Source organism: Carassius carassius, chromosome 32 (assembly GCF_963082965.1).
Source record: "Carassius carassius chromosome 32, fCarCar2.1, whole genome shotgun sequence".
NCBI lineage: Eukaryota > Metazoa > Chordata > Actinopteri > Cypriniformes > Cyprinidae > Carassius > Carassius carassius.
Window position 1 is genome coordinate 12,456,694 of NC_081786.1, and position 18,056 is coordinate 12,474,749.

Genomic DNA, 18,056 nt, shown 5'->3' on the forward strand with positions numbered 1-18,056 from the left:
GCATTTTAATAGATTTTCTGATAGGTCAGTGAAGGTGAATCTAATAACCAATTAATATGACTGTTAACAAGCCAGCAGGAGCCAAACAGCAACTCCTTCCACACACTCTCACTCTCTCTCTCTCTCTCTCTCTCTCTCTCTCTCTCTCTCTCTCTCTCTCTCTCTCTCACACACACACACACACACACACACACACACACACATATGGACACAAAGAGACCCTGTCTTGACAACAACTCAATAAACTGTGAGAGTCACACAACTAAAGAGGTCAGACACAGCTGGATGTGTGTGCGTGTGTGTGTGTGTGTGCGCGCGTGCGTGTGTGTGTGTGTGTGTGTGTGCGTGTGTGTGTGCGTGTGTGTGTGTGTGTGTGAGAAGATGGGTAAGGAAATGCTGGTGAAAGCAGATGCTATTTGTGTTGTTGTTTGTCCCCTAAATGAGCTTGAACATGCTTAGTCTTTCAAAGGAGATAATCACAGACACTTGTTCAAAAACAAACACGTAAATTAGCTTTAATATTTCATTTGTTTAACTAGCTTATACTGAATTAGAAAAAAACAAAAAAACAATGCCATGCATCATTAACATTCAGTGCTTCTCTGAATTAGTTTTTTTCATCACTGTAATATTTTGTGTTTTGTGATTTTAAACAAACTCTGATGAGGAAAGCTTTTTTCATGCTTTGGGGTCGATTATAAATATTTTAAACATTTTTGAATGTTTCTTATGTTCACCAACACTGCATTTATTTGATTAAAACAGAAATATTCTGAAATAAACGGTTTCTATTTAAACATTTTTTTAATGCATTTTTTTTCAGTGATGGCAAAGCTGAATTGTTTAGAAGCCATTAATCCAGTCTTCATTGTCACATGGTTCTTCAGAATATGCTACTAATTTCAATAAACACTTCTTATCAGTTGCTTATAGAGATATTGAGTAATAATTTTTAAAAAAAAAAACCCTACTATTTATTCATTTAAATCCTAATGACCCTAAACTTTTACAGAAAAGTAAAAAAAAAAAATGATTATGCAATATACAATACAATTATAATGTGTAATATATTTTATAAATGTATATATATATATATATATATATATATATATATATATGCCCCTTGCAGAAACAAAATGTTGCTAATTTTAACAAAATGAGAGGGTTCATGAAATTGTCATGTTATTGTTTATTGAATACTGCCCTGAGTAAGCTATTATATATTCTCCACAAGACATTACAAAACATAATAACTGAATATATAAAAATGACTCCTTTCAAAATGTTACATATCCTTTAATCATAATCCTGTGTGTTTTTTCCTGGATGATCCTTGACTGATTTTCTGTGTTGTTTCTGTGTGATGTTTGTTCACGAGTCCCTTGTTGGTCCTGAGCAGTTCATAGGATTTGAACCTCCAGCTCCTGCACATTCTTTAGTTTTCCAGCATCTTCTGCACATTTGAACCCTTTCCATCAGTGACTGTATGATTTTGAGATCCATCTTTTCACACTGAGGACAATTGGGGGACTCAAAAATAACTATTATATAAGCTGAAAACATTTATTGATGTTTAAAGGGTCATGAAACCCCAGACTACTTATTCTTAGATTATAGCAGAGGTGTTTGTGTTGCACATCATAGAAGACAATGTTACCATCCGCTAATTTTAACTGTTGGAGAAAATTGGTTAATTTTAAGCTTTTTTGCTCCATTTTTATCTTCCGGATTTAGAATCTACATTGTGTTGACGTCACGATTTTTGACGTGGCAATGGACTATAGTACATTGATGACATGTCGGTGTCTATTCAATTATTCATGAGATTGCGTGTTTATCCTATGAGAAGACGCTTCGCTTAATTATTCACAACAGCATGTGTTGATTTGCTAAGAAAGACTCATCAGACTGTGAAATGGCATCGCACACATTAACAGAGAAACATTCATGGATTGCAGAAGAGTGTTTGTTTTTACTTTGTAATAAGAGTTTGGCACAAAAGCGATTCATTCACTTGGTGAGTGTAACCGTTTTTATAAGCTCTGTTACACAACCTGTCAGAAGGCTTATATAAACGCCACAGAATAATATATATGTCTCATTTGTGAGTCGCTTTGAATAAAAGCGTCTGCTAAATGACTGAATGTGTAATATGTTTTCGATGCAGAGTGCAAATGGCTGTGCATTTATTTGAGCTTTTAGCTCGATGGGAGCGAAATGAAACTTTCTGAACGCAAAGCTGTGTGTGCTGTCTGTCTCCCCTCTTTCTTCCCCCTCCCCCGGTCCGCTGCACACCACGCCCACTTTTTTAGCATTTTTTAAAACCGTGATGAGAACTAACCTGTGCTGAAATGGGGGGTTTCATGACCCTTTAAGGCGGCTACACAATAGAGTGGGGGCGCGCCCCTTTAGGACTGTGTAATTTTTTTCTGTTTAACAAAAGATAAATGTGTTCAGAAAAGATATCATAGTTTTAGTGACAATGACACAAATTATAAACAAAGTATGAAAAATGTCCACAGTTTTCATGTTATTCGATTCGAAGCACCCCATGGGTGGGGAAAAATGCCCCCTAGTCTGACAAAGTGATTTGCTTTAAACATTTACAGCAAAATCGGAGTACATATGGTTTTTGCTTAAAATAAAAAATTAATCTATAATTATGAATTACAAAATTATAATAGCCTATTTGAAACATTTTTATTAGCTGATATGATATCTGGCTAGCTAACTAGCTACCTGATGCTAACTTGAGGTATTTTATTAATATAATATCTAAATATTTTAGAACTAATTAATAATAACTAAGAACTAACTAATTAGAATATATTTGATGGGAAAACAAAGGATTTGATGAACAGACTAACTACAGTAATTGCTCATTTCCCCCTGGGGGCGTTTTACACCACCTTTCTGAAAGTTTTATAATATAAAAAAACATGTACTCACTATCTAAAAGTCCTGCTTTTCTCATATCATATAATTGTGATGTTCTACAAAACAACAACCTTAAAAAACTTTTTTTCTTTACTGCTGAAAATGAGATCATTTACTGTGAAATCCGTTTTCTCGAAGTGTAAGCTTCTTGGTGAAAACTTCAACATCACCCCTGTCAACGTAATTCATAGTTACAATAAAAAAAAATATTTTGATTTTATCTATATATATATATATATATATATATATATATATACACAGTATATAATGAATTAAGGAAGTGAACATTTTAAATTGGGCATTCTGATTGAATGAGCTACATTGTTTGTCACAAAATACCTGATATACATACACCTGTGGCTGTGCATCATACCACTGGGGCACAGCCAGCTTTATATTTTCATATGAATTTCATATCTCTTTGTTACTCTCATTGTGTAAAAATAATGTCTAGACTACTTTTGTATAAAGTGTATAGCGAAATCTTCATCAGTTAATAAGTTTCTACTGTCACACATTATATAGTCATACGGGCCATCCATACTGGGAACTCGAATTTTAGTGATTTATCAAGAGTTTTACACCACAGATTGTGCCTGTCCTCTGGCGTTTTTGGTTAATTAAATGTCTAAAAATATCAAACTCCTCAAGACTTAATTAACCTAAAGACTTCTATTGATTATGTGTGTGTGTGTGTGTGTGTGTGTGTGTGTGCATGTGTGCGTGTGTGTACAAGGGTGTCTGTGACATTTACTCATTTTCATTGACTCCTGGATCAGAATCATTCTTCTTGCAGAATGCTAAAGAGCTACAAGGCTGCTGAAACGTGCCCCTTGTCACCTGGTCAGAGGCTATCTGATAAACAAAAGGTTTTGGTAGAAGAACACAGAGTTAATCGAGCTGTTTATATTAAATGTCACGCGCTGTGGTCAGTGTTGGGGTAACGCGTTACTGTAATTAAATTACTTATCCACTGAAAAAGTAAAGTAAGGGATTACTGCTTATTTTTTAGGTAATTTAAGCAATAATCTTCACCTCCAGCAAATCAGAATTGATTAAGCTGAACCAGGTTTTCACAAATTTAGTTTAGATTTTTAGAGAGTTTCTTTTTTATGTTTTTGAGAGGGGGAAAAAAGACTCTTATGCTCACCAAGGCAACATTTATTTTGAAATAAGGCTCCATCATATTTTAAAATATTTTTCATAAATGTTATAATACATTACATTTATTTATGTGATAGCAAAGCAGAATTTTCAGCAGCTATTAATCCAGTTTTCAGTGTCACATGATCTTTTCAACGATCATTCTGATTTGCTGATTTGGCGCTCAAGAACATTTCTTATTGTCATCAGTGCTGAAAACTGTTGTGCTCCTTAATATTTTTGTGGCTCTGTGACACATCTTTTGGATTCTTTGATGAATAGAAGGTTCAATAGATCACTTTTAGGCTGATTTTGGTTTCATTTGGAAATCTTGAAAGCATCGGTCCCCCTTCACTGTAATCACATGTAAAAGAGCGACCAGCGCAGTTCTTCAAAATCCTCCTTTTGTGTTCCACAGAAGAAGGAATGTCACAGTTCTGTTGTAATGAATTCATCTCTTGGCCTATAAAACTGTTGAGATGTGTTGCTCTGAGAGGATGTTTTCAGAGTACTGATGTAAAGTAGTGTTCTGAAGGTTATGAGGATGAGGACGGTTGCTAGGTGACAAAATTGGTCTCTGTAAGTGTGAATAGAGAACGTGTCATAAATGTCAGTGCCTTTTTTCTGTCATGTGATCCGTCACTGAGGTATCAGATCTGAGTGAAACGTTGTTCATTCACAAGAAGAGAGACATTAAGCATACAAGATCATGACAACAACAGTAATATTACTCAGTCACTGCCCACAAGTAAAGATAGTCTGTGATAAGTGTTTTCTGTGAAGATGTTCTTGGGGAAAGTGTCAAGAAGTAAATGTCAGCTGGGATAGGTGATGGATAACAGTCGTGACAATGTCACCGTGTCAGCGGTGTTGGCAATGAATTGTGTTGAGGAGTCTGTTTTAATGAGCATCCAGCCATTTCCTGCATACGCTGTTCTTATTTTCTTGGTCTTGCTGACTGCTTAGTAAACAGACATACCTACTAAGGAAGTTTTTTAACTCTTCACTTAAAGAAAAGCTTTCTTTTTAACTTAGTCAGATCCTAAACCTACTCTTCTAGCACTTTCCATGAAATCGGTACAAAATAAGGCCTGTAACTTATTATCAGTTTTTTTTTTTGACCTTCAGAGGATGCTGATTGTCAAACATCGTATTTTTCACTTATTTTATGTAAGTTTCAAGAAGAATTTTCTATTCTTACACACCTGTTGTGGGATCTCCAACTGCATTTTAAAAGTAGACCATTAAAGTTTTGAATGGTGTCTTAATCTTAACAGTACGACCAAAAATTACAAAGTAAATAAAATTTTTTTTTGGTGTTATCAGGAAAAAATGCCACTGAACACGCCCAAGTGTTCGCCAACCTCTACAGGTACTGTAATAAACATTACATTCATAAATAAATAATAGCCCACATGAGTAAATGGCTTACAATTTATCTTCTAGTGGCCACTAGGAACAAATTATGTTTTATGTTAATTGATATAATATATTTACTAAATTAAAATACATATATGTTGGCTTGATGTTTTTTTTGTTTTGATAACAGGGTTGAATGATTAAACTTGACAAATGTAGTAAACACTTCTGTTTGTGTAAAAGATATGAACATGGAATGTGGTTGTTTATGTGCGGTATAACAGTTTGTCTATAATAGTTGTGTGCTATTGCATTTTATTATGTATACTCTTTCATAATCATGAAAACTGCAAACACAAAAAGCTGTCATACATTACATTACAGTTGGTGAGGACATCAGCATCCTAACAATTAGCAGGGAGTTTGATTGACAGGCCATGTGACCAATCATAACACCAAATCTGGCATTCATGTCTGACAAAGAAACCCGACAGGAGAGTAGATTAACGTCAGTGTACTTGAACTTGAAAAATTGTGTTTATTGATATCTTTCCTCAGGTGAAACAAGAAACTTTCTCATGTTAACATAAAGTTTAGCAGCAGTAACGAAGGAGAGTGGGTCTTTGCGAAGAGTCAGTTCTGTTATTCTTATCCCTCTTTTCAGCATATTTTGTGACAGTATATATAAACGCATGTGTGGAAGGTGTGTCTGTGCTTTAATATATACCCATTATATGAAATCACAATTTATGTACATACAGGTCCCCCAGGATGAATGGGGAGGGAGAGATGAGGAGATCCCATGCAGAAGGATGCGGAGCAGCAGTTACGTTAAAGCCATGGGTGACCAGGACAGCGGAGACTCCGACGGCAGCCCTAAAAACTCCCCACAGAAAAGTGTGCGACCTGACGCTCTCGTCAAATCCGTGCTGCAAAGACAACTTTCAGACCAGAGGTAGGATTTTTAATTAGCCAGTGACTGTCATTAGAAGCCGCATCTAATCAGAGGTTGGCGTGATTAATGCACCAAATCAAAAAGTAGAAAACAGGCATGCAATCATTAACCGGTTATTTATCCACAATCACAGAGGCCCAATTTCTGTGACTTTTTGTTGAATATGCAAATTGATTTTTGATCTCGTTACAAGTCATCATGAAACATCTGCAGTCACAACACAGATTGTGCATTATAGACTCTCTGGCTATGAAAATGGGACTCCCTGGTTTACCGTTTGAAACTGCTGTTTAGCAGTACCGGTAAATTTGAGTGAAAAATTGAAGCAATTAAGATGACAAACACACATACTGTATAATCTTACAGACGAGCTGCTAAAAGTGATTGAATGAACACTGACTCCTGCCATAACTGAACTTGCTGCATCTGTATCTTCATATCAAAAAGCAATGCTGTTTGTTATAGAAAGTGAATGTGAGTCAGGCATCTATGACTAAGGCAAGAGCCTTCTACAGTCTGCTGTCATGCATTGAATATTGAATGCATAATGCTAAATATGCCACATAAAAAGGCTTAACATTTAGTAATACCCGCAACAAAGAAGTTGGGTTCATTTTGTTTCACTTTTAAAGATGAAACTTTTGTAAATTTTATATTGTTCCATCTTGAGGCAGCATTGAATTTTGGGATATTCTTGTTACACTGCACCCGCTCTCTCGCACAATACCACCTGGTGCCTTTGTTCTCTCCCAGACGTGAGGATTATTTTCTGCTCTGTATTACAGGGGCTGTACACCATTATGCAAAGCTCTGAAACATGATGTTATAAATTTGGCAAGACTGCCTCTCTCAAAGTACATCTAATGAAAGAGAGTGTAGCACATCAAATGAGCTCTTCCCCTGAGTAGGTGCATGGACCAGTGCATTCACTGCTTATTATGAAAAAGTATATTTATAGAGTATTAAGATTGTAAGGCGGCAGGGATTCCACAAGAAGATGCGTCCCATTATGTCTAGCCACAGTCTAAGTTAGCTTAGCATTCAGGTAAAAATTTGCCTTGGTTGCTTTTGAGAAATTCATAGGGCCTTCAAAGAAATAATTTTCCCCAAAATCACCCTCAGGCCATCCAAGATGTAGAAAAGTTTGTTTCTTCATTGAAATATATTTGGAAACTTTTAGCATTACATCACTTGCTCGACAATGGATCATCTGCAGTGAATGGGTCCTGTCAAAATGAGAGTCCGAACAGCTCATAAAAACATAAAATAATCTAGTAAATCATCCATTGATGATAATTTAATAAACAAATCAGTCAAGACGAACATCAAATCATTGTTTCCATCTAAAATACAAGTCCTCAATCTATAATATTGCTTTCTACAGTGAAAAAGTTGTTTAGTCTGAATCAGAATAGAAATATGCACAGATAACACCCTAACAACTGAAAACAGTCCAAAACAGTTCTATACAAATATGTCTGTGGATTTTGATGTGAGAGGACAACAGGGGATTTTTTCAGTGGAGGAAGCATTTTTATGGCGTGATTTTATAGGGTGAAAATCACTTAAATATAAAAAATAAAAATACTTTTTCTACTTAAAAAAAGTAGATCTCATTCATTATAGCAAAGCTATTTTTTTTTGTTTGTGCTGTTATTTTAAGAAAGGGTTTAACACATCATTGAATGTTTTTAGGAGTTAATTATCTAACCACATTACAAAAAGTTATTGATAAAATATGTGATTTATGTTAAAACATGCTGAAATGCATCTCTACCAAAGAAAATGTTTGTTTATATGTACAGCTTTGTCATGCACAGATGAAAGCCAGTAGGAACTACTTTTGAAAGAAAAAATAAATTGTCTCGGTTGCAGTTCTTGCTTCAATACCCTGCACCATGCAAGCTTTATTGTGATTATAGAATACAGTAAATATATTAAATTAAACAATAGCCATATAAACAGCATTTACATTTCTATTAATTTATTTCATTTATTTTTTCTATTGTTATTTTACACTTCCAAATGTCATTTTAGGGTTTCAAATACAAAGATTGATTTAATCTGGGTTTTTTTTCAGAGCTAGCATGAATCAATGTTGTCCATGTCCCAGCAGCCACTCTTGAGATGGTTCTGCACACAATCCAAACCAAATGTTGGGCCATGTTCTGACACTTTTTGTCTATCCAAATCGAGCTATTAAATCTAGAGGAAATGGGTCACCCACCGTTGCCTTCTGTTATGAAAATCAGACTTGAGAAGACAAGCTAAAGATTCAAACAGGCCATCTGATCATCTCCAAACAACATGTGCAGGATGATGTTGTAGGCCAGTAATCTGCCTAAATATGCTCTTGTGGCTCTTCCATCTTGTGTGATGAATGCTTAAACATTTATGCTTGCCCTTACTGTTTGAAGATTACTGACATGCTGAAAACACAATAGCTCTGTTGTTCTGACAAAATCTTGTGTGCTGCTTTGTGTTCCTTGTGTAGATAGATAGATAGATAGATAGATAGATAGATAGATAGATAGATAGATAGATAGATAGATAGATAGATAGATAGATAGATAGATAGATAGATAGATAGATAGATAACAATAATCAGAAATTACACTGATTTTTTAAATTCCTACAAAAAAAGGGAAATAAATCTGTAACAGTTTCCACAAAAATATTTTGAATTTTGTTAAAAAACCTTTGCCATCTTAAAATTCTGCTTTATGCAGTGGTAAAAAATGTAGTCTTACTTTTGGAACAGAGATCGATGTTACATTTTCTGCTAAGGAGATAACAGCAGTACTTTCTGAACAGTGCGGACTTGGCAGGGCAGGGGGCGTTGTGATGCAGTGACAACATATCAAAGCATGGTAAGCTTTAAGAGTGCATGCAGGCTGATCACTCAAGACAGCCTCATTTATCTCTGCATGGCCCAGGCCCACTGATGGAAATCCTCTGAGAATATACAGTAGGAAGACTGCAAGAGGGTGCTGACGACACACAGCCAGCAGCAGCTCTACAGAATGATGAGATAGGCTGACCTTCAGAGGGGCTCATCACCAATCAGGGCTATTAAAGATCATCAGTTCAGTACAGCACTGCATAGCACAGTAGTGTGGACCACCCACACATTTTAATGGCACCAGGACAGGAGTGCAAGCCACTCATAACTGCTTTAGAGTTCTTAGTGATCGCTTAGTATATTTGTAATGTGCTTAGATTTTTAACAACCTGATGAGGATATTGAGAAAAGTTAATTTAATTGCCCTCTTCTTGTTCTTTGTGTTGGAAAATTAATGTACCAAAAAGCCAAATTTTTTTCACTATTTTGAAAAGATTTCAACTTAATACATGATACAGCTCTAATGAAGCTCCCTGCAGTGATGAGCTTACACATGCTGAACATCTGCCCTCTGCAGGCTCTGAATGTATTGTAGTTACAGCATGAGGCAGAGCCTTAAATCTTCCCCGCAGCAGCAGAGAAGGATGCACACCGTGCAAACCGAGGGAGACACATCGACTGTATTGATTTTTAGAGCTCAGAGCTCAAGAATCACCAACAGCAGCATCAAATCTGTCCCTGTTTCCTGAAGAGTCTCGTCACACTCTGCAACTTCATCAGCAAACACTCCAATCATGTTTTCTTCCTAAGATCTCAGATTAGAACAAGCCTTGGTTTTTGTCTGTTGACTCTTCTGCATCTGCAATGATATAGAAACGATAGCTGAATGGTAATTCTTTGAGCTGTGCTTGGGTGGTCTGTTTCTTACTTGCCCAGCAGAATCTCACAGCAGAAAAGTCACCACAATCTACACTAAGCGTTCAGGAATGTGTTTGTGTGCACATTTCTGCAGATCTCAAGAGGCTGGTGTTGAGAGAGAGTGGGAGAAAGTGTGATTATATTCCTAGAGGGGACTAGCTGCAGTGTGAATTCTCTGGGAAAGATTATCCAACTAATCCCGAACTCCAATAGGCATGACCAGAGTTTGAAACTGTTTTACTAACTTTTTAATCAGACATTCTTTCCAACAAAGCTGCATCTGTAATTAATGCACCTGTATTAAAATATGTTGTTAAATGCATAATAATATTGAGAATATTTTTTTAATGTGTAAAGATTTTCAAATGAGTAAAATTTGTATTATGTGATATTATTATTAGCTATAATAAGTCAGTTGCAAACGTTATGTGTAACATGCTTTATTCTCTTATTTTATAGAGGATTTTATTTCTATAGAAGAAGAAGAGCTTAGAGACACTCTTTTATTTAGTTTATTTTTAGTTTCATTTGATAAGTGTGTATATTGCTCTTAAAGTTCGTAAAAATGTAATTTACAGTTTTGTGGCTTTACACATGAATTCAGATGACATCTAGTAAAAGTGGCTTCATTACAGCATCATTACAGATGTGATTTAACTCATGTGTTAACAAGTTTTTCAATCACTCTTTTGATCCTAAAAAATTATATAATTTCTGTTCACAGCTCGTACCGTTTGGACAAGTCAAGCCGGGACATGGTCAAATACCTCACCAATATCACCGCAGATTTAAGGTGAATATGATACAGACAATACACATTTAGACTTTGTTGCATGAATAGAAAGTAAAAGACATCTAATCCTCATAATCTCCTAGTCACTCCCCTTGTTAAAATATTCAGAATCTAATAGCTCTTCAAGGCTCATTTTGAAGAATGGCTTTTGTTAAACTGCATTATTATTTTTCTTTCTCTGATACTTTCCATTTTTCCTCCCTCTTTCTTTTTTGTGGAGTCCTGTGTTGTATTTCTTGGATTTATTGAATGCACAAGCACAGTGGCTCGTTAAGTAGCCTTTAATTTGAACTGTGCTTCATTTTCCCGCATTGATTGGATGCTTTAGCACAACCAATCGAAATGCCATTTTTAGGTTGCATTGATAAATCTAGAGAAAGAGTAAGAGAGTAGGGCTGTGAAGGAAATGAATACATGATTTAACAAATGTTACAGTTTTTACTTTATAACTCACAATTATGAAAAAAAAGTCAGAATTATGAGATGTAAACTAGCAATTGTGAAAAAAATAATAATTATTCAGTGGCGGAAACTGACTTCCATTTATAGATACATAGATAATATACATATATGTCTCTCTTATTACCTTTCCTTCCCTTCATTGTTGTCTTCACTGCATTTTTTACTACATAGTCAAAGCTACCATCTTCATACCTCTAGGGAAATCCATCCCAGCATCACACTAGAACCATCTCCCAACTACAGCTCGCCGAAGTTCCGCTCCAGGAACCAGAGCTACATGAGAGCGGTCAGCACCCTGAGCCAGGCCAGCTGCGTCAGCCAGGTCAGCCAGGTGAGAGTCACATCTGCCCGGCTTCACAAAGCTCAAGGTAATCCAGGGTTTTTTAGCATCACAGCGCCAAAAACCACAACACATACAGAGGATTTAAGGCCCTTTTTGCCATTTATATACAATGTGGTTTTGTTTGTCTGTTTTTAAATTGTTTTATTTATCAGCCTCTAACATCTAAATCTCTCTCTTAAAGTGAAGTAATAAAGGTTTTATTGATTTGGCTTGAGGTCTTACAGCATGGATTTCATTCTCCATACCCCCATTTTGCACATGAACCCCTTCTCACTTTCTAAGCGGCATCAGTGGCTTGCTGTGGTCATTAGAGGATAATTCCCTCTCAATGGAACACGATGGCAATCTTGGATTTTAGAGATTGCTAAATGGGAATCTGATGGGTAATAAGAATCCTATCAGACAAGTTCAGCTTGACTAGACAGATATCGCTTTATCACAGAGATGCTCATCTCAGATTTTTCGAAGCGATTTAAGAAGGTATTGCTAAGGAATGGGAAGGATTCGACGAAAGCATTTCATTTCCTCAGACTCGTGCAGGAAGACTTGATGTTTGATCCGCAGAGATTCTGCCGTGACCATAACTTGATTTTTTATCTCATGTACAGTCCTGTGTAGATAAGATTAGACTGCACACTGGGACCGAGGGAGAAATATAGGCCTAACAGCAAATAAACCCCAGAAAATAGAAGAAAGCGAGGAATAAAGAAGGGAGTTTGGTTGGAAGAAACATGCTGTGAAATATTGTCTTGGTTTTTCTGGTTCTGCAGGTGAGCGAGACCGAGGTTAATGGCCAGTTTGAGTCGGTGTGTGAATCCGTGTTCAGCGAGGTAGAGTCTCAGGCCATGGATGCTTTGGACCTGCCAGGCTGCTTTAGAACACGCAGCCACAGTTACCTACGAGCCATCCAGGCCGGATTCTCACAGGACGATGACTGCGTCCCCTCCATGACATCGTCCACTGTCACCTCCACCATCAGGTCCACCACAGGTAAGTGGGCTTTCTTTGTCAATAACCATGCACACCTGTGTCTGGTCTCAGCTTGTGTTTGTCTCAGAATAGAAGTTGCAGAAGGATTCCAGAGAAATTTCTTACTGCTTTCATTAAAACTGACTTATGTTTGCCTCCAAGCCTAAATTAAGCACAGCTGTCCATGCCAAATAAACTAGTGAATATATATTTCCTACCGGCCTTGAAACAGTTTTTTGGAAATTTGCATTATTCAGTTTGTCACTTGGCTGGGAGGTGGTGAAGAAAAAAGATTCTTTGGCTATTTACAGTTTACCTTGCACATCTTATTGAAGTTAATTGCCAACTGGCAATAATTATATTTTACTTCCTTGTCAAAGCCAATTTTTACTCTCTTTTGGTGCAAATATTAATTTAAGGCTACAATATCCTCATGGGATACGCATAGTCTGATTCTAATCCTAAAGGCTTTAGTGCATAACTAAGTCAGTTTTGTGAACTTTAAAATGATCAATATGCAATTTAAATAACAAAATGCCAGAACGCTTAGTTTAGTGTTTAAGATTTGCATGACTTAATTGTTGAGAGCATAGATGCTGAATCCTCTGAAAGAGTTAAACATTCAAGGATTTGTAAATTAAATTCAGATCAGAGGCAAAGCTGTTCATCAAGTTGATTATTTTGAATGAATACATTGTATTACGTGTAGCATGGCATGCTTGCATGTGAACTGCTTACAGTCGAGTGATTGATTTGTGTACAGCTTCATAACACAGGTAAGTGCTGGTGTGCCTCAGAGCATAAGAATATGAACCCTATTGAATTCAATCCCCAAATTTTGTGGCAAACAATAACATGGTGAAAAGTGACAAATCCATTTTTTTAAATATTGTATCCAAATTAAGATATGACCTTTTTATTCTTCCACTGTGTGTTTTGTCTCTCAAGATTTTCAATTTGGATCTCTACCTTGTCCTATTTTCTGCCTCAGTTGACTCTTGGCTAACAGACAGGGAGGGGGTGAAAAGCAATGATGGAGACATGAGGTGGTGTGTATTGCGATCCCAAAATGTTTCTCAGTCGGATGATTGTCACTCTGTGGGCTTTCTGTTTCTCACTCTTCCACATCTCCTAGTCTCAATCTCTCTCTCTCTCCCTCTCTCACTTTTTCTTCTGGGCGTGAAGTTGGTTTTAAACGTATCAGTTTTGAGTTCTCTCTCCCACAGGGTCCGCAACTGAAGCCGTGCTTGAGCATTTTGAGTTTTCAGACTGTTTAAGGGTCAGTGGTGAAACAGGCCACTTAAATAAATGTAATTAAGAACATCAGAGTCCAGTCTCTGGACACGTGTGAATCAAGGCCAAAAATCGGATTTAGACAGACAAAGATAGAGAGTAAATATGCTCTGGCATGTTTGCACTGCCTTCTCACTGAAATATGCTTGCAGAATAACGAGCAATATTGGCTTTCTCACAAAGGGAGTCTCTTTAAAAACACTTGATTTTGAGCTTGATAAGCCTAAATCCATCATAGTATATTGTGCAACAGTGACTGGGCAAAGAATATTTCAAAGAATCACTGATCATAATAACTGCATGTAATAAACTTTTGCTAAAGTAATGAGCAAATTTTTGTTTGTGTGTCGAGGTACTGGTTGAACTGATTCCCCATGTAAAGACCTGGTCAGTGATGGGTCAAAATGGACCGCTCATGTTCAATAGGGTTCATACCTGCTTTGCTGAGACACATACACACTCAAAAAAGAGACTGAAAGCTTTTGCTCGCAATTGCCTCCTTTCAAGGCACAAAGCACAGACCTGCTCTGTCAGAGGGACCTGATAATGCTCTATGAGTTGCCGTTGTTATTATACCCTGCAGGTGTCCTCAGGCTTCAGTTCCCTGTTTTGTGCTTTGAGAGATGAATATATGCAAATAAAGGATGGAGTGAGAAGGCAGAGTAATAACAGAGAAAAAAAGCTGTGAGTCAAAATGGGATCTTTTTGCTAGTGTGATCACAATAACTCAAAATAACTAGCTCCCATCACCTAAAGCACAGGGAGCCAAGATTGCGTTTGTTGCATCCTGAGCAAAACTCAAAACAATTTGTAAGATTTTACAAAGCACTTTGATTTAAATTGTGTACGTAGTACTCTGAATGTCTTCCCCTTAAATAATTAATCCCTATATTCCTTCAATGCATTATTAATGTTTTCATCTGACCTGTGTGATAACATAGTTCACACACAAAAAAGATTTAACTCTGATCTGGCCTAAAACTTATTTTGGCTCACACATGTTTGGTTGAACTCTTAATTGAGCTTGCAAACAGCACAAATCCCCAGCTGGCCTCACCACTGGGCACATTATATACACTCGCATTTTTATATTTTTCTTCCAGAGGGAAATGATGTGCTGGAAGGCACTGGTTTGCTTAATGAGGACAATTTTCCCAGTGAGGGGCCAGACTTAACCTCCATGGCCCGTAGGAATGCGGGGCTCCGTGGGAGAAGAGATGAATCCAGCACCCTTTATGATGATAGCTCACCTACCACGACTCCCTCGTTACCCCCGCTGAAAACGAATGCGCCCATCAGGCCACGGCCTGTTCAGTCAAGTGTCCAGGAGACAGCGGATCTGGCCCTGGCAATCAGCCAGCAGTGGAGGGAGGATGTGTCAGCCATGCGTAAAGAGTTAGCTGAGCTCAGGAAGGATCTGTGCACTGAGCTCAGAGCTTTTAACAGGAACTTTTCCACCTTTACACAACATTACAGCACCTGGTCACCGAACTGGGTGAGGGAAACCCAGACAGCTGCTCCTCAGGTGTCTGTCAGCACGCAGGCAGGAAGCAAGACCCTGGTGCGACAGAACACAGCGGACGCAGCAGTTAACTGCCCCTCCCCCGTGGATCCCAATGTTTTATCCATGTCTTCCTCAGAACCCACAGATAAAAATGTCCTACAGGTCTCAGCCTCCTCACCATTTTTTCAAACTGACCCCAACTCGGAATTAGCAGACATTGATGATCCTACTTTTGCAAATCTTACCCCTCCAGATCCTGTTGATGTGGCATCACTTTGTTGGCCTGATCTAGATTCAGACTCCATGACTCCTCCAGATCCACCAGAACCAGTGCCAGAGGTAGAACCGTATTGCTTTATGAAGTCATCCACTCCTGAGCATGTGGAATCAGTTGTTTTAGACTTCACAAATGTAGAGCTAGTGAACCTGGCCAGTTTGCAGTGGCCTAAACTGGATCCAGATGATACTGGCTCTCCCCCCCTAGAATCTCTTGATCGTCTCTCCAAAGAATCTCCGGAACAACCTGGTAAATATACACCGGACCACGGTAGCATGACTACACAGAAACAGTCGGTTCTAGAATCCATGCAGCCCTTGTTGCTGAGTCATACAGACGAAGAACCTTTGGACTTCACATCATTCGAAATGGACTCCTTTGTTCTGAGTCCAGTGACCCCGGATTCTATGAATCTTCAAGACTTAAAGTGGCCAAGTTTAGAATCTCTTGAGCTCAATGTTTCTGGCTCTCAAAGCCCATGTGCTGTAGATCTAGCCCTGCCAAACCCTCCCACCCCAGAATCTGTCTATGAGTGTTCCTACGAAGCCACAGTACAAGAACCACCCTTTCCAGAACTACTGGACACCATTTATCTTCAACCAGCCACTCCTGAGCCTGAATCCCGAACAGAATCTGACATATCAAACCCAGCAAGCCCTGAACCTAATTTTCCTACTTGTCAAAAGCCAGCTGCACACGAACTAGACACTCAGGCTCTTGTTTTGTGGACAAAAAAGGAAACATTCATGGGATGTGCAGAAGAAGGTAGTGCTATGAACGTCCCAGAGTTCTACTCTGAAGAAGATAATGGGCAGAATGTAGGTTCTTCTGCACCCATTATAAATTTCCCAATCCAGCCAGACACTGTGGACTCTTCTCCCCTGGAGTCTGAGACTCTCTTCTCTGCCATTCTGTGCTCAGTTGAGTCAGATACCTTCGATCCTGAAGTTACTAGCCTAGATGAACCAATGTCACAGGAGCTGAACCCACCTGGACTTGCTACCATAGACCCAGCAAATGTGCATCCCTTCAATCTATCCCTGTTGGAGCTCCAGTCAGCTTTAGATGTATCTAAAAGTGAAACAAGTGATAATGGGTCACCAAAGGGAACAGCAGCCATTAGCAGCCCTTCTCATTCACTTTCCGGGAGGGATTTCCTGTGGATTCGGTGGCAGTGGAAAGCACGCAGACGGCAGCCGATGTCACGGAGTGCCAGTATGGAAATTTACCACAAGAAATACTCAAACAATTCAGAGATGACCTATATGTCACTCTCTCTCTGAGTGCATGATGCTACACGAGGTGTGCAATAGATAATCATATGTAATATTTACAGGCAGAATACAAGACTGTTAGGTTATGTAGCAAGATGTTTACAGGTTTGTGTCTCTCCATGGTGTGTGTGTGATTATATGAGAGAGAATGAGAAGTAGAGAGTGGGAAAGGGGGTAAGAGATTGTTACATTTGAGGCATGGATGAGGTTATGAGAGAGGTTGTAGCTAAAAGGAGTCTGATGACAGCAATGGCACTGCATTAGTGTACTTCAGACATTCAGCACCTATTTACACTGCAAAACTGGTGAGTCACCTTGAACTTCACTCCTCTCTAGGGACACTCTCTGGCTTAAGAGTGACTCAAATGTATTTTAGTAAATACTGTGACTGTTTTTAGGCAGAGAACTAAGACTTCCAGTCAAGACACTCTCTCCAATGAACTTTAGAAACTACTGAGTAAACTGTAAAATAAATCTCTGTACAAACTGGTCTCGGATCAACCAGAAATTTGTACTTTGGTCATGCTCTCTGAGAGTGGGTGGTAGGGAGAAACCTTTTTCAGATGGAACAAGTCAGACTATGAACTGGAGGTTGGTGAAAGACTACCTGAAACAACTGCATATCGCCTGGATACATTTTATGGATTTTGATCATCTTTTTTCTCTGACTGTAATGTAATGGTTGTTTCCCTGGTGTGAATGATGGAATCCTGTATTCCATTTGACTCAATGTCTACAGAGCCAAAGTCTCACTGTAAAAAGTGGAGGAAAATTTAGTACTGTGAAATTTGCAAAGACACAACGGCTATGTTACGATACTCTGTGGAGTGACTGCTGTTTCTTTTTCTCCTTTTTTGCTCAAATCTTATTAAGATCTATTGGGATATAGGACGAAAATGTTGAATGTGATATTTTTCTGGGTATATTCATATATGGAAATAGGGCTGTGCAAAAAATCGAATGCGATTTTCATGCGCATCTCATCAG

The 18,056-nt window shown here is 38.1% G+C and overlaps 1 protein-coding gene across 6 annotated transcripts in view; it reads left to right on the top strand.

Annotated features, from left to right (window-relative positions):
• Positions 1-18,056, top strand: part of dlgap2a (discs, large (Drosophila) homolog-associated protein 2a) — a 138,037-nt gene that overhangs the window by 104,122 nt on the left and 15,859 nt on the right. For 4 of the 6 annotated variants that reach the window (XM_059520374.1, XM_059520376.1, XM_059520377.1 and 1 more), the window contains 5 exons: positions 6,201-6,394; positions 10,879-10,947; positions 11,581-11,740; positions 12,523-12,742; positions 15,118-17,984. In XM_059520374.1, coding sequence (XP_059376357.1) covers positions 6,201-6,394; positions 10,879-10,947; positions 11,581-11,740; positions 12,523-12,742; positions 15,118-17,078 — 2,604 coding nt within the window. In that variant the 3' untranslated portion in view covers positions 17,079-17,984. Of the gene's footprint in view, positions 1-6,200; positions 6,395-10,878; positions 10,948-11,580; positions 11,741-12,522; positions 12,743-15,117; positions 17,985-18,056 lie in introns of those variants that run through there. The other 2 variants (XM_059520375.1, XM_059520379.1) reach the window with 2 other exon arrangements.